Source organism: Schistocerca cancellata, chromosome 1 (genome assembly GCF_023864275.1).
Source record: "Schistocerca cancellata isolate TAMUIC-IGC-003103 chromosome 1, iqSchCanc2.1, whole genome shotgun sequence".
NCBI lineage: Eukaryota > Metazoa > Arthropoda > Insecta > Orthoptera > Acrididae > Schistocerca > Schistocerca cancellata.
In genome coordinates, this window is record NC_064626.1 from 1,207,269,634 (window position 1) to 1,207,293,669 (window position 24,036).

The 24,036-nt window shown below is 39.5% G+C and overlaps 1 protein-coding gene across 1 annotated transcript in view; it reads right to left on the reverse strand.

Annotated features, from left to right (window-relative positions):
* LOC126094658 (angiomotin-like protein 2) overlaps positions 1 to 24,036 on the reverse strand; it is a 166,409-nt gene that overhangs the window by 23,707 nt on the left and 118,666 nt on the right. Inside the window, exon 12 of the mRNA XM_049909167.1 lies at positions 16,121 to 16,383. Within this exon, the coding sequence (XP_049765124.1) occupies positions 16,121 to 16,383 (263 nt within the window). The remainder of the gene's footprint in view (positions 1 to 16,120; positions 16,384 to 24,036) is intronic.

The window sequence follows — 24,036 nt, forward strand, 5'->3', positions numbered from 1 at the left end:
CACATTGCCACACATTGATGCTAACTAGCCAAGCAGTCATACTGAAGGCATGTATCACATGCAGTCCGTCAGATTGCCTGGGATTTCCACATAGCCAGCAGTGACCGACTGCTGGCGATTTGTCCATACATGTGCTATCTACGAAGCAATTTGTCGCTTGTGCTACGGATCACTGTGATCTGACACTTGTCTGTTCTGCCCTTTAGAAATGTAAACAGTCGTCGTGTCACGCTCGTCGAAATGAGGCCCACAAGGAAGATACATCGAAAGCAGTTCATTGTTACGAAGTATTGTACAGTCATTGACATGTTTTGCTGTCAGCAGATGCTTGTGTGTGCACTGTGTTTCATTGATGTAAATGGCAAATTTTCTTTGCAACTGAAATTTTATTTCGGTGTTATTTTCTCGTTTATGTTTTATTGCTGCAGTCTTAATCAGCAGAAGCAGGCTAAAGTAAACTTTTTTCTTTGAGTATCAGTTCTTGCCAGTCAAAATTATAAAACTTTAACTGTGAACTAAGAAAATGAAAAATTCCCAGGATTCTAAAAAATTCCCATGTTTTCCTGGATGAAAAAATTTACTGGTTTTTCCCAGATTTCCTGGTTGTCCCAGAGTGTATACACTCTGCTTTCTACATTGCCACTTGATGTATTGGGCGGGATAGGTAATGAACTTTGGATCTGTCCAACAGGCTTTTTGGTATCACCCAGTCTTCCGTCACTTTTAACTTTGATTATTCTAATTTTTCACCTTTGCATTTATATCAACTCTCATTCTGGACCTCACATTAATTTCTGCCCAAACTCTGATCATTTTATAACACTCTATAACACCAAAAGTTACACATACGTAACAATAGGTTTGTACGCTTTCTGCAGGTGTGCATCTTGTTAAAATCCATCCATGTTCACTGTTACATACCTGAACAAACCACATAGCACTTATCCAAGCATGGTACAAGTGTATCACTGTCTTCGTTTGAAACTTTTTACAAGCATCAGTTCAGAAGATTGTACCCACCATATTTTACAAGGCATGCAAGATGCTTTTTTGCCATGGAATGTATCTCTCAATTAGCAGATGAATTATTTCAATTCCTCTGGCTCTATTATTTAAATAAAGGTGAAATGTAAAACTACACTCACATTATGTGTATACTATTATTAGAGTATGAGGTTACATTGACAAATATTCATTTCTCCGATGCTTAAGTATTTTCATTTATGTTTCATTACAACCTGATGACATTAAAATTTTTAACACTCCTCAAGGCCTGATTTGTTGCTGTTGTTGTTGTTGTTTGTGGTGGTGGTGAAAAATTTCTAACAAATGAGAATAATTTTCATGTTAGTCCAGAAACAATTGTCGATGTGTTGCAACAGGAAGAGATTTGTGCTTCAATAAACCTACTGGATGATCTAGAAGATACTGGGTTGTCAAGGAGTGTGGTGACTTCTATTACATAAATTTGTGTTGTGTAGTTTCCAGTTCACCCATCTGAGTATTTAAGATCACTTTTTACATGTGAAATGCTGGAACTCTGCACTCAACAACATAATGTTTTAGTGCATAGAAACTAGATAAATCTACTGAAATTACCATACCTAAACTACAGTAGCTTTTCAGAATGTATCTGTAAATGGTCTCAGTTCAAGTATCTAGTGTGTGATGTCACTGGGAAACATGGGTGTCTGCAAAAATTCTAAAATTGTCATTTTCAATATAACTGATTCAGTTGGTCTGAAAAACATGTAGCCCCTCAAGAACTTATTGCATCCAAATCAATTGCTAATTACCCCCTTAGCACGCTGTGCTAGGAATGTTCATATCAAGGTGATGAACCAATTCATTTCTGCAGCTTGGTAATGGCTGTATGAGGGAGTGAAAGAGGAAAGATTGAGGACAGTTACGGCAAGTCACTGTATTTCCTGTCTCAGTCACCAATGTTAAATCTGCAGTTTAGTAGTGTGGCAGACAGTCACTGCTATAAATTCATGATACTTTCGTAACGAATAAAAGGTCTGTGACCACTTTGCAGGAGGGGCCAAGTGAACCTTTATACTCCACATCATGTAAATGAACATGGAATTTTTTAAATGTAGGTTTGATGCAGCTCTCCTCTGTAAGTCTTTTCATCTCCAAACAACTACTGCACATACAACCTTCTGCTTATTGTATTCACCTCTTGTCTCCCTCTACAATTTCCCATTCTTCCTTTCAGGACTACAGATCCATCGATGTCTCTGACTGTGTCCTACCAACCAATACCTTCTTCTAGTCAGGTTGTGTTACAATTTCTTTTCCTCCCAATTCTATTCAGTATCCCCCTCATTTGTTACATGATCTACCCATCTGATCTTCAGCATTCTTCTGTAGCACCATATTTCAAGTGCTTCTCTTCTCGTCTAAACTGTTTATTGTCCATGTTTCACTGCCATACATGCCTAAGCTCCACCCAAATATTTTCAGAAAAAGACTTCCCTATACTTAAATCTACAGGGGGAAAAGTATTTAAACCGAAAAACTCTGGGAGGTTGTAGGGGACATCAAAACAAATATTTTTCCCTAATGTCAGGAGTATTTAAACAGGTAGAGGAAGATTTCTCTGGCGGCGAATTAATTAAACCAACAAACACTTTTCCATTTTTTTATGACCAAGAGACAACACATTAACACAACCAAATTTCAATTACAGTAGGTTTTTAAAAATGCAGTCATTGACACATAGACAAAGGTTACACTGTCTGATCATGTTCTGTCTGACACGGGCAAAAACCCCACGAGTATCCTGAATTGTTCCTGCTGCTGCTACTATACAGGCAACCAGATCCTCTTCTGAAGCAACAGGAGTTGCGTAAACAAGGTTGCGCATCTCTCCCACACAAAAAAGTCCAGAGGGGACATATCTGGGGATCGAGCAGGCCATGGTACAGGACCACCTCTGCCAATACACGTTTCTGGGAACCGCCGGTCCAGGAATTTACGCACACGACTGAAATGTGAAGGCGCCCCGTCATGTTGGAACCACATGCGTTGTCTTGTAGGGAGGGGGATGTCTTCCAGTAATTCTGGCAATGCTCTGGGGAGAAAATTGTAATAGTGCCTGCCATTTAATGGCCTAGGTAGCAGATATGGCCCAATTAAACAGTCCCCAACAACACCGGCCCACACATTAACGAAGAATGGCACTTGATGAGTGCTGGTAACTGAGGCATGTGGGTTATCCTCACTCCAAGCATGCGAATTGTGCAAGTTAAAGACTCCATCACGCCTGAACTTTACTTCATTGGTAAACAACACAGAGGATGGAAATGTGGGATGCATTTCACACTGTTCCAGGTACCACTGCAAAAACTGTGCTCTGGGTGGATAATCAATGCTCTACTACACTGGTGGACAGCAGTTGTCTACCACTGAAGAGTGTAATACGCCCTCTAACAACTGAAGATCGTAATACAGCCTCTAACAACTGAAGATCGTAATACAGCCTCTAACAACTGAAGATTGTAATACAGCCTCTAACAACTGAAGAACTTAATACGGCCTCCACCGGGAAAAATATTTATTTGATGTCCCCTACAACCTCCCAGAGTTTGTCGGTTTAAACACTTTTCACCCTGTATATTCAGTGTTAACAAACTTGTCTTCTTCAGAAACATTTACATTGTCAGTCTACATTTTAGATCTTCTCTACTTTGTCCGTCATCAGTTATTTTGCTGCCCAAATAGCAAAACTCATCTACTACTTTAAGTGTGCCATTTCCTAATCTAATTCCCTCAGCACCACTTGATTTAATTCCAATACATTCCATTATCCTTGTTTTGCATTCTTGTTATTCACCTTATATCCTTCTTTTAAGGCCTTGTCCATTCCGTTCAACTGCTCTTACAAGTCCTTTGCTGTCTCTGACAGAATTATGTTGTCACCGGCAAACCTCGAAGTATATATTGATCCCCTTGACTTTCATTCCAAATTTTTCTTTGGCTTCCTTTACTGCTTGCTCAATGCACAGACTGAATAATGTTAGAGATAGGCTACAGCCATGCCTCACTTCCTTCTCAAGCATTGCTTCCCCTTCGTGCCGTTTGACTCTTATCACTGTCGTCTGGTTTCTGTACAAGTTGTTAAGAGTCTTTTGCTCCTTGTATTTTCTCCATGCCACCTTTGGAATTTAAAACAGAATATTCCAGTCAACATTTTCAACAGCTTTCTCAACATTCACTATAATCATATTTTTGCCTTTCCTTAACCTATCTTCTAAGAAAAGTTGTAGGGTCAGTTTTGCCTCACATGTTCCTACATTGCTCCAGAATACAACCTGATCTTACCTGAAGTCTGCTTCTACCAGTTTTTCCATTGTTCTGTAAAGAATTTGTGTTAGTATTTCACAACGGTGACTTATTAAACTGGTAGTTCATTAATATTTGCAGCTGTCAGCACCTGCTTTCTTTAGAATTGGAATTATTATATTCTTCTTGAAGTCTGAGGGTATTTTGCCTGTGTCATACACCTGGCACACCAGATGGAAGATTTTTGTCATGGCTGGATCTCCCAAGGCTATCAGTAGTTCTTATGGAACGTACTCTACTCCTGGGGCTTAGTTTCAACTTAGGTCTTTTGCTGCTCTATCAAATTCTTCTCACAATATCATATATGCTATCTTATCTTCAATTCTATAATATTGCCTTCACGTTAGTCTCCCTTGAATAGACCTTCTATACACTCCTTCCACCTTTCAGCTTTCCATTCTTTGCTTAGGAATGGTTTTCCATCTGAGCTCTTGATAGTTATACAGTTCCTTTTGCCTGCCTAATTTGCTCCACTTTTATATTTTCTCCTTTCATGAATTGTGGTTGTTGTTGTTGTGGTCTTCAGTCCTGAGACTGGTTTGATGCAGCTCTCCATGCTACTCTATCCTGTGCAAGCTTCTTCATCTCCCAGTACCTACTGCAACCTACATCTTTCTGAATCTGCTTAGTGTATTCATCTCTTGGTCTCCCTCTACGATTTTTACCCTCCACGCTGCCCTCCAATACTAAATTGGTGATCCCTTGATGCCTCAGAACATGTCCTACCAACCGATCCCTTCTTCTAGTCAAGTTGTGCCACAAACTTCTCTTCTCCCCAATCCTATTCAATACCTCCTCATTAGTTACATGATCTATCCATCTAATCTTCAGCATTCTTCTGTAGCACCACATTTCGAAAGCTTCTATTCTCTTCTTGTCTAAACTATTTATCGTCCATGTTTCACTTCCATACATGGCTACACTCCATACAAATACTTTCAGAAACGACTTCCTGACACTTAAATCTATACTCGATGTTAACAAATTTCTCTTCTTCGGAAAGGCTTTCCTTGCCATTGCCAGTCTACATTTCATATCCTCTCTGCTTCGACCATCATCAGTTATTTTGCTGCCCAAATAGCAAAACTCCTTTACTACTTTAAGTATCTCATTTTCTAATCTAATTCCCTCAGCATCACCCGACTTAATTCGACTACATTCCATTATCCGCGTTTCGTTTTGTTGACGTTCATCTTATATCCTCCCTTCGAGACACTGTCCATTCTGTTCAACTGCTCTTCCAAGTCCTTTTCTGTCTCTGACAGAACTACAATGTCATCGGCAAACCTCAAAGTTTTTATTTCTTCTCCATGGATTTTAATTCCTACTCCGAATTTTTCTTTTGTTTCCTTCACTGCTTGCTCAATATACAGATTGAATAACATCGGGGGAGAGGCTACAACCCTGTCTCATTCCCTTCCCAACCACTGCTTCCCTTTGATGCCCCTCGATGAAGAATTTGATAGAGAACTGAAAGACCTCAGTCGAAACAAGGCCACACAAGCAGACAACATTCCATTAGACCTACTGATAACCTTGGTAGAGCCAGCCATGACAAAACTATACCAGCCTTGGGAGAGCCAGAGATGACAAAACTGTACCACCTGGTGAGCTAGATGTACGAGACAGGCGAAATACCCTCAGCCTTCAAGAAGAATGTAAAAATTCCAAATCCCAAAGAAAGCAGGTGCTCAAGATGTGAAAATTACTGAACTATCAATTTAATGACTCACGGCTGCAAAATACTAACATGAATTCTTTATAGGCGAAAGGAAAAACTGGTAAAAGCTGACCTTGAGGACCATCAGTTCGGAGTACGCGAAGCAATACTGACTCTATGGATTATCTTAGAAGATAGATTAAGGAAAGGCAAACCTACAGTTCTAGCATTTGTAAACTTAGAGGAAGCTTTTGACGATGTTGACTGGAACACACTCAAATTCTGAAGGTGGTAGGGATCAAGTACAGGAAGCGAAAGGCTATTTACAATTTGTACAGATACCAGATGGCAGTTAAGTGTCGAGGGGCATGAAAGGGAAGCAGTGGTTGGAAAGGGAGTGAGACAGGGTTGTAGTCTATCCCCGATGTTATTCAATCTGTATATTGAGTAAGCAGTAAAGGAAACAAAAGAAAAATTCAGAGTAGGAATTAATATTCATGGAGAAGAAATAAAAACTTCGAGGTTTGCCACTGACATTGTGATTCTGTCAGAGACAGTAAAGGATCTGGAAGAGCAGCTGAACATAATGGACAATGTCTTGAAAGGAGGATATAAGGTAAACATCAACAAAAGCAAAAGAAGATAATGGAATGAAGTCTAATTAAATCCGGGGTGTCTATGTGGACAAGAAAAAAAAAAAATTCCCGGATTTTTCCCAGATTTCCCTGTTAAAAATGCCATTTCTCCCGGATGAAATTACGTATAAAGCGGGTGAAAATACATCCGTGTTAAGCAACAGTATACTTTCCCTTGGAGCTGTAAAACCTATCAGTCCTTTGAATCGCAAGGTCTTATACTGGCGGAGGACGTCCCAACACTTTAGAAAATGAAATCCAGGAAAAACAATGCATTTGGAAAGATGTTTGATGCGAGACAATGTGCACAGAGTTTATTTTCGTATTGCGAAAGTATATACACAAATTCCACAAATTACAGCCGAAACTCTAAAATAGAGATTGCGTTGAGTGATGCACTTTTGTCAGCCAGTCATAGCTCATGTCACGTGATCTCGCTAGCGAATGACGGCAGTTATTCAGAGCACGAGGCCTATGAGAAAGACAGGCCGCGGCACGTACGTTACGAAGGTAGGCCGAGCTCGCTCAACTCAGCAAATTGCGTTTCTACACCGGTTAACTCTTAACTAGATGTGTATGTACGGACGAGAATTTCATCGTCTATTGGAATTCACTGTTATTAGTCCTACAATGATAGGAAGTCCGTAGGCCTAATAACAGGCTGTAATTTGACAATTAAAATCATGCCAAAATGATTATCATTTGCGTAAGGTACCACATCTTCTATGAAAGGAGAACTGTTACGAAGAAGAGATTAAATGCTATAAACGAGCGGTTATACCATTGCTATCGAGAATTGATTTTAAATTTCGTTGTACGAACAGTAATCAGTAAGACTTCATAATAACGGATTCCAGTACAAGATGCAATTCTCATTAGTATGCACGCACCCAGTTGCGAGTTAACAGATTTAGAAACGCATTTTGCCCGCTGAGTTAAGGGAACGAGCGAGCTCAGGCCGTTCTTCGTGACGTACACGCCGCGGCCTGTCTTTCTCGTGGGCCTCGTTCAGAGCATAAGACAGGTTATGTAATCAACCACTAGCAGCATCATTGTTAAGTAGCGCGACCATACAAAGATGAAAGGTTAGTGGGTGAAAGTAATGTAAGCACACTATATTTTCACGAAAAGCTGAACTTTCACATATAATATTGGGCATTAACAATGTTTTGCTGTTTTTTCTCGGAGGGCAAGGTTAGGCAGGAACCTAACAATGCTTTGGAAACTAAACTTCTGTATTTGATGTATTTCATACATCTACTTTCGTATTAGGCAAACATGCTGTTCAAATGCCGATGCTATTCAACTATCTTTCCAAAACGCATTGTTTTTTGCTGGATTTCGTTTCCTAAAGTGCTCGGAAGTATAAAACCACTAACCTTTCCATAAGCCGTTTTCCAATAACACAATTTATTTAGTTTTTATTTCGTGATCATGGCTGCAGCGATTTAGGAGAACCTTTACAAAGTGAAGTTTATCCTTTAATGTAGTCGGTGTCATGTTTTCTCGAAGAGTGATGCAACAACTTTTACATTGTTTTTATTCGAAACTCCAAATATACTGTACAACATTTAAACACCCACTGACGTAAGGCTGTGAGCACTCACAGCGAGGTCTAGTGATCTTTGCGAGCATTCTGCGTTCTGCCTGACTGGGAGTGGAGTGGCAATGAAGGTTGGGACAGAATAGGAGCAGTCAATGAAAAGCGATCCAGTGACTGGATGAAGTGGGAAGAGACATCGCTGTGAGCTGAGGAGGCGAGGTGAGATGACCAAGCCAGCAATCGATCACACGAAAGACGAGCCATCGCTTTCAGCAGCTAACATCGTTACATTCCTGCTCAAAATCCCAATACCGTGAAATGCAATAATAATACAGCCGCTGTTACCGTGATTAAATACAAATAAAACAATTCCCGTTTATACATCCAATGCCAAAAAATATAACTTGATATATGTAAAGAGAAAAAAAAAACGTTGAGACAGTATTACAGGAAAATACTAACTGGCAGATAAGTGGTAAACAAAAATGTTAGGCAGATAAGTGGTAAACAAAAATGTTACGCAAGTTGGTCAATAAATAAAGAAGAAAAGTCTGGAGCAAGAGTCTTGAAATGCAAGTTTATTGAGCCGAGTAGCATGTTCTTCAGAGGATCATAGACCACCGTGTAGCTAGCACGTTTCGGGTTCTTTTTGTGCTCTATCTTTGCAACAAACATCCGCAGATACAGAAGCAGTTACTAGAGCGCACTCGGCAACATCTACGTTCTCCAGCCAATGGATCACGCAAAACTTCAAGGGCAACCGTTCCGATTCTGTGGTCCAAATATACAGAGCTACTCTGGAATGGAAATCCTTAAATAGGTTTTACAAGGTACGTACAAACTAAATTATCATCCAGGGTGTTTCCTTTACTGCGGACTTGATTAGTAGAAAAATATGGAGAGGGGGCTTGCAAGTACGTCAAAAAACAGCAAGAAAACATAACGTGAAGACAACAATAACAGCTGAACAGCGTTAATTACATTTCTAGGTATGGAGTGATACATAAAAAGCGACATTATCAATATACTGGATGTCAAGTAAAACCATATTTTAAAATTAAGCAGGTAAATCATTCCTCTACAAGTAAATCAACATGTACGCTGGTAAAGAATCTAGGCTTTAAATTAAAATCGGTATATGTACAACAGAAGGTCTACCAAGTCCTAGAGCACTTCAGAAAATTTACATACAGTAGAGTGCCTCAGCTGTAAAGTAACTGGGAGGCCAAGTCGTTCGTAACCGGCAGACTTAATAACTTAGAAATTGTGGATGCGAGATGAGAGCAACTAACCAATAGCAGCAGCAGCAGCAGAGAGAGAGAGAGAGAGAGAGAGAGAGAGAGAGAGAGATACTCATGATAAGGAATAAGCTAGAACGAAAAGGTGGCAAAGTGTTCAGAACAATCTTTCGTCTTTATAACTGAGGTGCTGTACTGTACATGTAAAATTAGCTAGAAACTTGCAACAGATTACTGGAGTAAGACTAGTTGATAAGTCTTGTCATTCAGAGTTTCTTAAAGGGTCAACAAACGCAGCGCTACAAATAATATCATAATTAATGCTGATTGTTGTTTGGCAGAGACAGTATTGTCAAACATGCCTCGCTCACTTTTCAAATCACAGTCTGTCAGTAGTCAGTGTGCTCGGCTCACCTGTTGAATTCAGTTCTGCGCACGTGTGGGGCAAAGTTTTATAAACTGACAACGTAGGTAATACTCATTGTGTCATATTTCATTATGCGTAATGACAAGGCGCAGTCTTATTTGCATCCATCGTTCCTCTTTCTCCAATAAAGGTTGCCCACCAACAATCACTGCGACTGCGCCATGTCGATTGGTTTTCAAGATATCTAGCTTACAGATCTAGCATTCAAGGACTGGTTGGTGAATGGACCCACAGACCTTTATAGTGCTAAATGTGGATTATGTCCAGGGACCCTCATTAACATCTGTACGATGGGAAGATCGGCTCTTACAAGTCACATGACAAAATCCAAGAAGCACATCACGAAAGTTCTACACCCGTCCGGTGGTGACCACTTCAACCCAGCAGACAGATTGTACTTCCACTACCACATCTGCGGATTCAGCTGGGTCTACAACAGTGGCGTTGGCCGCTGGAATTGTAGCGCCTCCGCAGAAGGATGTCACTGCAGTGTCAAAACCCAGGGATAAAGGATGAAGTAACAAAGGCGGAAATATTGTGGTGTTTGGCGTGCATCGTTTCACACAAGTCACTGCGTTGTTCTGCGAACGACGTGTTACTTTTCTCCGCAATGTTCCCCGAGAGTGAAGTGGCCAAGAGCAAGCGTTTACAAAAGGACAAAATTGGTTATATCGTGCAATATGGACTAGCTCCCTTCTTTGAATCTGAAATTAAAAGCTGACCTCGTAAAAGCATCACGGATTATTGTTTATTTTGACGAATCCTTGAACAAGGTGTGCATAAGAATCCAGATGGAAATTTTAGTGTGTTATTGGGACATTAAAAAGAATCTAGTGTGCAATCGTTACTACACATCGGCTTTTCTAGGCAGTTTGACGGCAGCTAAGCTACTCGAGTCCTTCAAGAAAAAAACTCCCAGCGAAGCAATGAAAAAACTTTTACAAGTATCGATGGATGGCCCTAACATCAACTTCGCGTTTTTAAGGGAACTTCAAAATTTTTTGAAAGAAATTGAAGGAGTAGACACCGTTTTATTGGAAATTGGAACATGAGGGCTTCACATTGTTCACGGCGCCTTCAAGTCCGCAATTCACGAAACACAGTGGATGATAATTCAGTTTTTACGTGCCTTGTACAATCTTTTTAAGGATTTCCCTGCCAGAAGAGCTCTGTGTATTTCGACAATGGAATCGGAACTGCTGCTCTTAAAGTTTTGCGTGATCCGATGGCTGGAGAATGTGGAAGTTGCTGAGCGAGCTCTAGTAATTCTTCAGTTTCTGCGAATATTTGTTGCAAAGCTGGAAGAAAAAAACAAATAAAAATGTGCTAGCTACAGAGTAGTGGAGGATCACCTCAAGGACAAGCTACTCAGACCGAAAATTGCCTTTTTCAAGACTCTTGCTGGAGACTTGACACCCTTCCTAAAGGATTTCCAATCCGATTGGCCGCTAGCACCGTTCCTCCACTCTGCTTTGACAGAGATAATGGAGACAACAATGACACGATTCGTCCAGCTGACGAAGATCTCACCATCAGTTAATTTGGACAAAGAATCCAATCTTTTGGGTGCGAACCACATCAAGATGGGGTTCACCATCAAGAACAAGTTCATTCAAAAAATATTTGAAAAATAAACCTAATTTAAGAAATAAAGTATTAAAATAAAGACCATAGGTAAAATTTAGCAACACTAAAATCCGAAAAAAAAGACTAAAAATGCACAAAATATTTTACGGAAAATCTCTTATTATTCTAAAATGAAATAAAGTAATTCAAGGTCTTTAACAAGGATTAAACCGCAAGCTTTTGTATTTAAATAAAAACAATAATAAAATCAGAAAAATCGAGGAATGGAAGAGGTAAAAGACAAACTTGTCCTTACTGAGAGCAAATTTTAGAGCAGGGAATAGAATAGCCGTGCTTGACACAGGTTTTTGCTCTAAAACTGGACTATTTTCGTTCGAGAGCAAGGTACGAATGTCCCGCTACCTGTCGCTTGACTGGTGCTGCCTTCTGTTGTCCATTTATAGGATTAGTTAGAAAGAAGTAGTAGCGAACATTAGAGCTGTTCGGAGACAACGAGACAATTCACCGGAAAAGAAGTAGAAAAGGAGCCACCTGGTATTGCTCTGCATGCCAGAACACTTCGTCTTTTCTATACTATAGAAAGGTCGAAGTGTTCTGGCATGAAGAGACTTGTGACATTGCTCAGTAACACATTATGCACATTTTTTTGAAGGTCAATTACACTTTTTTCCATCAATTGCATAATTTTTTTAATCTATGAAAGAACAACATTAAATATGAAAACTAACTTGAAGCTTGGTCTTTTTTTTAGCGTGTGTTACACATTAAGTCATAGAAATACAAATGTGCCGGTAAAATTTTAAATAGTGGCATAAATGATTTATCTTCTGGGCCCGAAATTTTTCAAATGGCTGATCCTCAAAGTGTTACGTTTTGAGTGAGAGTTATAACGCCCTGTGATTTAAGAAATTCACTGCACATTCTAACTCTTAACATAAATCATCTTGCGTGGAAATTTACTTTGAAAGTAACGCTTCTCAAGCCACTATTCGTAATATTTTCTAGTGATCTGTTAGAAATGTAAACAATTGTGCCGTCACGCACATCGAATGCTCGTTAGTTGTTACGGATGTACAGCATAATCTTCAACCTAAAGCCTTTGACACTTTTCGGTGTCGGCAAACTGGTCTGTGCATTGTGTAAATTACCCATTTTCTATGCAACTAAACTTTTATTTTGGTGTTATTCTCTGATTCATGTTTCATTGCTGCAGTATTATTCAACAGTAGTGGACTAAAGTTCTTTATCAGCGTATCAGATCTTACACGTCAAACCTACAAAACTAACGGAAATCTAAAACAATGAAAAATCTCAGAATTCTAAAAAATTCCCGGGTTTTTCCCAGATGAAAAAATTCTCGGGTTTTTCCGGGATCTCCAGGATGTCCTGAGCAAATTAGATTAGGAAATGAGACACAAAGCAGTAGATCTATTTTGGAAGCAAAATAACTGATGATAGTCAAATTAGAGAGGATATAAAATGTATACTGGCAATGGCAAGGAAAGCATGTCTGAAGAAGAGAAACTTGAAACTTCCTGGCAGATTAAAACTGTGTGCCCGACCGAGACTCGAACTCGGGACCTTTGCCTTTCGCGGGCAAGTGCTCTACCATATGAGCTACCGAAGCACGACTCACGCCCGGTACTCACAGCTTTACTTCTGCCAGTACCTCGTCTCCTACCTTCCAAACTTTACAGAAGCTCTCCTGCGAACCTTGCAGAACTAGCACTCCTGAAAGAAAGGATATTGCGGAGACATAGCTTAGCCACAGCCTGGGGGATGTTTCCAGAATGAGATTTTCACTCTGCAGCAGAGTGTGCACTGATATGAAACTTCCTGGCAGATTAAAACTGTGTGCCCGACCGAGACTCAAACTCGGGACCTTTGCCTTTCGCGGGCAAGTGCTCTACCAACTGAGCTACCAAAGCACGACTCACGCCCAGTACTCACAGCTGCCAGTACCTCGTCTCCTACCTCCTAGAGCACTTTCCTGCGAAAGGCAAAGGTCCCGAGTTCGAGTCTCGGTCGGGCACACAGTTTTAATCTGCCAGGAAGTTTCATATCAGCGCACACTCGGCTGCAGTGTGAAAATCTCATTCTGAAGAGAAACTTGTTAACATCGAGTATAGATTTAATTGTCAGGAAGTGTTTTCTGATAGTATTTGTTTGGAGTGTAGCCATGTATGGAAGTGAAACATGGACAATAAATAGTTTGGACAAGAAGAGAATATAAGCTTTCGAAATGTGGTGCTACAGAAGAATGCTGAAGATTAGATGGGTACATCACATAACAAATGAAGAGGTATTGAATAGAATTGGGGAGAAGAGAAATTTGTGGCACAACTTGACTAGAAGAAGAGATCGGTTGGTAGGGCATATACTGAGGCATCAAGGGGTCACAAATTTAGTACTGGAGGGCACTGTGGTGGGTAAAAATCATAGAGGGAGACCAAGAGATGAATACACTAAGCAGATTCTGAAGGTTGTCAGTTGCAGCAGGTACTGGGAGATGATGAAGTTTGCACAGGATAGAGTAGCATGGAGAGCTCCATGAAACCAGTCTCTGGACTGAAGAAGACGACAACGACGACAACATTTACTGTGTTATACAAGGATTTCTGCCTTGGCTTTTCATCTACTTGATCCTTTGCTGCCTTCATTATTTTATCTCTGGAAGCTATCCATTTATCTTCTGTTGTATTCCTTTTCCCTGTTGTAGTCAATCGTTGCCTAATGCTCCCTCAAACTCTCAACAACCTCTGGTTCTTTCAACTTAAACCAAGTCCCATCTCCTCAATTTCCTACCTTTTCGTAATTTCTTCACTTTTAGTCTACAGTTCATAACCAATAAATTGTGGTTAGAGTTCAACTCTCCTCCTCAAAGTCTTGCAATTTAAAAAGATGTGTTTCCGAAATCTGTCTTAACACAATATAATCAATGTGAAATCATCTACTGTCTACATGTGTCTTCCACATATACAACATTCTTTCACAATTCTTAAACCAAGTGTTAGCTATGATTAAGTTATGCTCTGTGCAACATTCTACCAGACTGCTTCCTCTTTTGTCCTTTTCCCCCTTTCCATATTCACCTGACTAGAAAAAAAAAAAAAAAAAAAGAGTGTGAGTGTTAGTGTTAGGTGGGGAGGGGGGGGGGGGGGATAAAGATCATAAAGGGAGACCAAGAGATGAATAGAATAGGCAGATTCAGAAGGATGTAGGCTGCAGCAGTTATTCAGAGATGAAGAGGCTTGCACAGAATAGAGTAGTATGGAGAGCTACAGTAAACCAGTCTTCGGACTAAACACCAAAACAACAACATAAAAAGTAATACCTATTCATTTTCCAGGAAAGGCATCCACAATGTGAGGTAAGAGGCACTTGGCTCCTACTGAAAAATGGGCACAGACTTTTTATTCATTACAGAAGTATCACAAATTTGCAGCAATGACTGCAGATTCCGCACTGCCAACTGTGACAGGAAATGCAGTGACTTTAGCAGTCTCTTGGGCTTTTTGGTTGTCAAGTTGTATACGATCAATTTCTGAAACTTGGTAAGGGCTGTATGAGGGAGTGACAGAGGAAAGATAGATGACTATTTCAGCACTGTTCTGGAAACATTCGCAACCATTTTGACATCATAAGGTCATGGAAACCACTGCCTTACCAAGGAGCCAGCAAAATTTCTTGTGTACGACGTGACAACCGAAAAGCACTGATAAACTCTCTGCATTCCTGTCACAATATGCAATGTTAAATCTGCAATTTAGTAGTGTCGCAGACAGCCACTGCTATAAATTCGTGATACTTCTGTAATGAAAAGAAGGTCTGTGCCTAGACAGCAGGAGGTGCCAAGTGTTCCCTCTCGACCTGCTTTGTGAGTACCTATACCGGATAATGAATATGCATTGTTTTTTATATCAAACAGAAAATTCAAATGTGGAAAAAAACTTAAAATAATAAGAATAATTGGCTACTACTTATCACCATCTAGTGAAATTCCTACAACAGCTGACAGAAAATAGCAGGCCTATCTTTTGGAACTAGATGTCCCTTCTTCAGAGAGAGAATCAGGAATACCAGGTGCACAAAAACTGGGGAGGGGGATTACTCAGAGCTTGGTACCTCTTGATCAAGGTTCTGAGTAACCTGCACCCTTCCTCTTTCTAATCTTCTCCAGTGGATTATCTTTCCTCCGTGAGGAACAAACATTTAGTTCCGAAAGCTATGATTATCATTCCCCCCCCTTTTCTGTGTTTCTATCACAAGAACTCTGGATTCTGCCTACTGAAGGCTAATAATGGCCAGCCATTCTGGTATTTCCAGGAGAACCTCAATATTAATACAACGAGTGAAGACTCTGAGAACTGTTATTTTGTTATACCCAAGCAGTCAATCGATTACAATAAGTTTTTTACCGTTTTTTCATACTAAACTGGTATGTTTTTATCTTATATTTGCTTGGAGAGACAAGTGCTACGTTACACACTTTTTACCACTGTACATACCAAATTAATGATGGTTACAACAATCCTGTAGCTTTCTTTTATGCACAACCAGCTGCAAATTTTTCAGCTAAACAAAACACCATGTTTGCAATTGGCTGTTTCAAATCAAACTTTTGCTCTTAGGTAAAGCTTTGTTATGTGCTGTATGTGCCCAACAAGGTGGGCTTCCTACCTTACTGAGGAGTTGAGAATCCAGCTGAGAATCTAACTCTTTAAGCTGGTCATCAAGTGACTTGTTTGTTTCATCAAAACTCTTGTTTGCTGCAACACTGCCGTACTTTGTACGAGTTGCAGCATAACTTGAAGTCAGAGGGCGATGGTAAGAGCTCAGCTTGCTTCCAGCAGAGTCACTACAGCTCCCTGTGTACGAACTGATGCCAGTACTACAGCTTGCTCCACTGACAGTGGAGAAAACACTGGTTGTAGACACAGGGTCTGTAAAATAAATATGCGCACTAAGTAAGGACAATAATGAACCTTATCTACAGAAGCATAAAATTCAGATAATACAAAACCAAAGATTTTAGTTTACTAATACATGTGGGTTGCACACAGAACATTCTTCTAATCAAGCAATATGTTTTGACACCACTTATTTATAAATCAAAACACAGGACACATTCCTAAACAAAAATTATGTTGAAGCTTCCAATGAGTGGAGGGCAAATGGCCCAATCCACATTTTACAAATAAATAAAGTGGTTACAACCCCAATATTGTTCTGAATGATATAGTATATTAAACATGACCAACAAGTGAAAGATCATATAAAAAAAGTTACAATAAGACCTAACAGTTTCACATGGAATCTAAAACAAAGCATGTATTGGCATTTTTCATATACATAAACCACTGTCAGATACAAAGAGAGACATTGAGAACAACAAAAGAATGTGTGAATATTCTCTGAAATTGTAGTCTGACAATTGAGTGGTGAACTGTCATGCTGTCACTGAACCACAAGCTACATTTGATAATTTTTCTGCAATAGTGTGGTCATATGGGGTGGAAATTAAACCCCATGAACTTTATTTGGGATCTAAATGTGACAGATATCATTGTTTTTGGTCATTCACAAATCAAATATTTTTGTGAGCATTACACTGTAAATTTTTTAAAATGTAGGGGAAGTCTATTTTTACTGAAAAAGTCCAGTTAATGATCATCACCCTTAACTGTGTGATTTTATACAAGGACTTCATAGTCCCTAGTGTCTTGTTAAGGCAGATATCCACTAGCAAGTAACTTACACAAGTAACTGCACTTGTTGAGGTGTTTATGTTAGAACAAAAACTTGCAGAAATTTTATACATCTGCAAGTTGTTTAGGCAAGTTAATTTCAGGAACTTTGTTGGAAATAATTCCACCTGTGTTTCCACTATAGTCATATTGTGAAACAGGCAAGTGGAAGTTTACAGTGTCACGGTTAAAAACCAGAGCAGCCACCAATGTTGAATAATAATAATATTTTCATCACTGAATGTATATTTAAGTTTCAAACATCTCTAGTCTATTGTACAATCAAATATTTGGAAACAGAATACTAAAATGCGGCAGCTACATCATGAAGAGATCACCTTTTAATTATTCTTCAATATTTGCAACCAATATTTATTACTTTTACTGCTAATGTAGTAAGTCTATGTTTACGCTAATGTTAAAAAAATCAACTAAAATTTATAGACGTCCTTACTGCAATTCTACTTCCCCCTATGGTGAAACAAGTTAAGTGATAAATTCATTTCAGACCTCCTTGGCTGACGATGGCCGCTTATATTTATTTAGCTGTTCCAATATTACATTTGTTTTGGCACATCTGTCTCTATAAAATTCTCCTTTTCAACACTGCCTTTTTTGTACCAGTACTGAACGCACAAAACTTCAAGCTTGAGATAAACCTCCATCAATTGGTAAATACACTAAGTATGTGTAGCAAGATGCGGAAAATGTTAACTTGCAGAAGCTTACTCGTTTGTGGGTGTACAATTCATTCAGTTTGCTACCTTGTCACAACAGAACATTTTCAGTACGGTAATGAGGTTTTCACCCCCCCCCCCCCCCCCCCCGTTCCTCTACACGTATAGTGTCCTATTACTGTCAGAGTTCAAATATGAGAGTGAACAGGCAAGAAGGATTCTCAAGATAGCTCACACAAATGTATTTAGGTCCTTTATCTTTATACTCACGTCTCAGTAAACTTTACAGTTTTTGAAGAGTCCTCCAACAACTCACACAGATACGTAAATCACTTATGTAAGTCACTTATGTAAGTCAAGACCAGAAGCAGGCCAAGCACCAAATCATACGGGAAACTATTTTAATGTCTCCCACTCTGAATTTGATTTTATTACTATTATATTTTTTGTAATGCAGCCTTCAGATTTCTTTTAAGGTAAGACTACATCCATGAAAGGGGAACATCTTTAATGCCATACAATTACAGAATCCTTACAGTCAAGAGAGCAGAAGAAGATCCCTGACAGTTCGCTGTGATGTTGCCAGCTTTCAACTGCGAAGTACTAATGGTTGCAGATGAAAGCAGTAGCTGCCTACAGAGCTGTGATAACACTGAGGCGTTTCCACAGATGTGTTTACAAAATTGTGTTTTGTTATTGGTTGAGGTAGGCCCATGAAACTGCTGTGCCCAGCCCACTGCAAGTGTCAGGGATCAACTTTTGCCGAATCAACTATAGCGGAATTTCATGACCTACACAATCGACGATATTGGTTAGATAAAAGAAAATGCCAATAGGGTAATTTTTGTTGTTTATTGCTATGAGAACCGAGTTTGTGAAATCATATACTGGTTTTATAATATGTTCTGAAGAATTAATTTAATTTGGTGGCAAACGATTTGAATGTAATAACATTTTTCTTGATGCTACTGCCATCAAGGAGTTGAATATAATTTGCCTTACTGACTTTATTCACATCACGGCTAATACTACTACACATTGTTATTGTCTTATTGTCTTTAAAATTTGGATTTCTTGTACACAGTACACGGTTTATGCCTTTCTGGTGGTATGAGAATAATTTTACAATATATTTTTTTTTAATTTTAAAATTCACAATTTTACAATACTACTAATACCGCAGTTTCAATTTTTGATTAGGGCTAGTTCTCCACATAGTGCCTTTTTCATAGAACAATGGAAATGCCTCTGTTACCTGGGCTATACATTCGAATTAGCATGTTTTAAGTCAAAAGAAGTTTTTGAAGAACTTTATTCAGTTCAGACACCATGTGTGATCCTGACTTACAGTTAAACCATACATTCTCTTGACAATTGGTCAGTCTGATGTGATACTTCAATATCAGTAACCACATCTGCCCTGGTCTGATATACAGAGTGATCAAAAAGTCCGTATAAATTTGAAAACTGAATAAATCACGGAATAATGTAGATAGAGGGGTACAAATTGACACAGATGCTTGGAATGACATGGGGTTCTATTAGAACAAAAAAAATACAAAAGTTAAAAAAATTTCCGACAGACGGCGCTTCATCTGATCAGAATAGCAATAATTAGCATAACAAAGTAAGACAAAGCAAAGATGATGTTCTTAACAGGAAATGCTCAATATGAAACTTCCTGGCAGATTAAAACTGTGTGCCCGACCGAGACTCGAACTCGGGACCTTTGCCTTTCGCGGACAAGTGCTCTACCAACTGAGCTACCGAAGCACGACTCACGACCGGTACTCACAACTTTACTTCTGCCAGTACCTCGAGTCTCGGTCGGGCACACTGTTTTAATCTGCCAGGAAGTTTCATATCAGCGCACACTCCGCTGCAGAGTGAAAATCTCATTCTGGAAACATCCCCCAGGCTGTGGCTAAGCCATGTCTCCGCAATATCCTTTCTTTCAGGAGTGCTAGTTCTGCAAGGTTCGCAGGAGAGCTTCTGTAAAGTTTGGAAGGTAGGAGACGAGGTACTGGCAGAAATAAAGTTGTGAGTACCGGTCGTGAGTCGTGCTTCGGTAGCTCAGTTGGTAGAGCACTTGCCCGCGAAAGGCAAAGGTCCCGAGTTCGAGTCTCGGTCGGGCACACAGTTTTAATCTGCCAGGAAGTTTCATATCAGCGCACACTCCGCTGCAGAGTGAAAATCTCATTCTGGAAATGCTCAATATGTCCACCATTATTCCTCAACAATAGCTGAAGTCGAGGAATAATGTTGTGAACGGCACTGTAAAGCATGTTCGGAGTTATGGTGAGGCATTGGCATCGGATGTTGTCTTTCAGCATCTCTAGAGATGTCGGTCGATCACGATACACTTGCGACTTCAGGTAACCCCAAAGCCAATAATCGCACAGACTGAGGTCTGGGGACCTGGGGAGGCCAAGCATGACGAAAGTGGCAGCTGAGCACACGATCATCACCAAACGATGCACGCAAGAGATCATTCACGCGTCTAGCAATATGGGGTGTTTCTAATAAAACCCCATGTCATTCCAAGCATGTGTGTCAATTTTTACCTCTCTATCTACATTATTCCGTGGTTTATTAAGTTTTCAAATTTATACTGACTTTTTGATCATCCAGTATATGTGGTTGACTGACCTTTTCAGGCATGTAAGTTTACTTCTTCGAAAGGAAAACTGATTTTCATCTAGCATAAAATGAGAGAGAGAGGAAACATACTTATACTGTAGCAGCTGGCGTTATGTCAATGTCTTTGGCCCCCTGGTAGAAACACACTGAATCGCATTTTTATTTCATTGCAGGCAAATATAAAAGTTGAAACAGTTCTGATTTAGAGTGCCTTCAAACTGTTTCTGAACAAAGAAGAAGTACTGTAGAGCTTCATGCTAATCACATGCATAAAACTAAGAAACAAATACTTATTTATTTACATATTTGAAATCACTGTCGCATTTCAGTGCAGTGGCACTTGGTAAAGAGTGAAATAGTACAAATTCTTGTGATCGAAGAAATTTTATTGGTAATGTCTCCCCAACAGGTGGAAAAGAGGTAACCGTGTCAAATTCTTATTGCCAGAGCTTGTATCAATGCTCTGAGTTATATCCCAGAACTCTCTGCAGAGGGTCGGAAGCTGAGGGCATGTGATACTATTAACTATGATTAGTTTGTTGGATGGGGCATTAAACACTGTGGCCCCTTTGGTGCTCTTGAGAGTACTGTAAGTCCCAGCATTATGTTTCATCCCCATTCTTTATTTCATTCATTTCATCTATAACAAAATCATCAACATGCGGTACAAGCACTTACCACAGTTCTCAACATGACAAACATTAGCAATATTATGAGGAGGATAGATTGTTACTCACCGTAAAGATTAGCATGTTGAGTTTGTAACAACAATAGCACTATACCATTGTACTTATAATAAATTTTTCCCCTGAATTTCAATAAATTAGCCTAATCGATGTTCTGATTTCATTGCTTTTTGGTTTCATGCTATTATGTTAAAGCAACTGTAAACAATTTTCGATGTAAATTTTAATATTTATGTCAAATTTCAAGCAATGTTGTAATCAAAGTGAAGTGTAACTAATGTTGGAAATATTGTAAGATGTGAAAGATGTAATTGTATGCCTGGTCCATACGTAGGTAATGTATTAGGATAAGTAGAATGTAAAACCTTTGGTGAATACCCTGTCTGTAGGGGAGCGGTAAAAGGTGGAGGCAGGCGAGCGCGGGAAAATGCACACGGGCACGGTACGGCACAACGGGCTCAGCAGTAGTAGTCGGAGTTGGGCATCGATCTGAGAAACACGTGCTGGATCGACGAGGCTCTCCTGGAAAAAGTGGTTTCGTTGAGCCTTGGATGCGCTGTTTCCGACGCCTATACAGCATGGCTATATTCCATAGGCACTAAATGGAAAAGCATTGTGACGCTATGAAGAAGTAAACTTCCGATATTTCATGAGCCATTGCTGTAATTACATGCGTGCTTTGTGCCTCGCCATCTCGCCGCCTGCCGACCGCCTCATCGATACGAACAGGTTGAAACTTTTAGTACTGTATTCGTGTGGACCAGTGTTACTTTTGCTACATACTGTTCAATAACAACTTAAATTTTACCAGAACTGTCCTATCAATTAATTATACTCACTACTAACCTAGACAGGGTCCTTTCCACATGTTGTGCAATCCGAGTGTCCCAAGATGAAGATTTAAAGTTTACGTTAATAATAATTACCTGCAGACCTATCTATGTTAGAAAGATGTTTAAAGAACTTTGTTGTTAATGAATACTGGACGAGTAATATAGGTATGACAAAGTTGGAAGATAATGTTGAAATTGGTTTAGTAATGAAGTTTATTTAAATTGAGACAAAAATAACGGTAGTTAAATGAGCAGGAAATAAGACAAAAAGAGCAGTAAATCATATTTTGGAAATCTTGAATGCTTAATGCTCTCAATAATCAAACTTTCACTACAGTGATCATAATAGTTTCAGGGTCACCCCCCCCCCTTTTTTTTCTTTTCTATTCATTTGAATTCTGAAGTGTACTGAACTGCTTTGACCAGCAAAGTTAAAGTCTATATAAAACCTAAATTTATCAGTGTTTTACCCTTCTTAAAATTGACTTTGTATGTGTGTTTCAAAAGTGCTATTTCTAGGGTAACCTATGCCCGAGTTCAGTCGGATCAATGGACAAAACGCAGTTTGTAGTAAACATTATAGTGTAATGTTGTGTATTTATAGCTTGCCCAAATTAGTACAAAAAGTGAAAATATTAGTTCAGTAGATTTTTCTGGTTCTCGAATTTACCATATAATGCAGTTTTACTACTTGTTGTTATGCTTGCACGTACATCCACTTGTACAGAAAAAAAGAAACTCAGTTAATGCCTAATTAGGCTGGCGACCGTATTATTAACAATTGGTAGCATCTGCTGTGTATGTTTCTTGCCCGTCCTAACGTGTAGTTGCACTTTAGACTTGCTTGACGTATCATTGTTGTTACTGAGTGGGTGTAAGTCTGATTTTGCCCCCATTCAGGTACACACGGTCAACTTATTTACTAAAATCCTTTCTTATAAGGTGAAGCCCGTCAACTTACCATAGTACAGGCTTTAAAGAGTTAACGTACGCCAGAGACAGGCGTTACAAGTGGCTTCCCGGTGACAGGACATCCAGTTGTTGTCGGTCACAAATTAATGTGAATACCGAGCAGTGGATGTTCAGTGGCACGAATTGTAATAATATTCAGTAAAATAAATAGCAGTGAACGTCAAGTACGGTAGTGTGGTGTAGCTTGCATTCAGTATGGACAGGAAAGTAGACAGGGTAGATGTGCCGAGCGTAATGGAAGATGCACATGGCAATAGCAGGAGTTTAAGCGGCCAGATAACAGATGGCGTTAGCAGAAGACAGTTGGCATACATACAATATCACGAACATGTTAATGAACAGATTAAGATGTCGAGATTGCCTCGAACACAGCAAAGGAAAAAACAAGAAGTAGGGGATGACTTTGTAGACGATAGTGGATACGTGAACGAATCCACTGACATGTTTGATTCTCCACAGGTAAAGAAAGAACCAAAAGAAACTTTTGAAGTAGGATCGGAATACACCGATCCCGTAGAACAAAACAGTGTGAAAATTTTAAGCATGAACGATTTATTTGAACAATTAACCAAACAAATTGCAGGGCAGAATTATCAGCTTCAAAAACAAGTCAGTAATCAGGTTACCGTATTTACTCGAATCTAAGCCGCACTTTTTTTCCGGTTTTTGTAATCCAAAAAACCGCCTGCGGCTTAGAATCGAGTGCAGAGTACACGGAAGTTCTGAAAAATGTTGGTAGGTGCCGCCACAACTAACTTCTGTCATCGAATATATGTAGCGCTACAACAGGCATGTTTTGCAGGCACAAAGATAAATATTGGTGCCAAAACCTCTTCGTCAGTAAATAAATTTAAAAAAAAGGTGGAAAACGAGCTTTTTTTCTCCGCCCCAAGTTTCGACCACTGCACTTTCATACATTATCCAACGAAGTAAATAGAAATTTCGTATTGTTCGTCTTCTAGCAGCATTTCAATGTACTACGAAAATCCGACTGGCAAGACTGTTTGGGATGTTTGTCAATATGGGAAACTCTACGTCCTG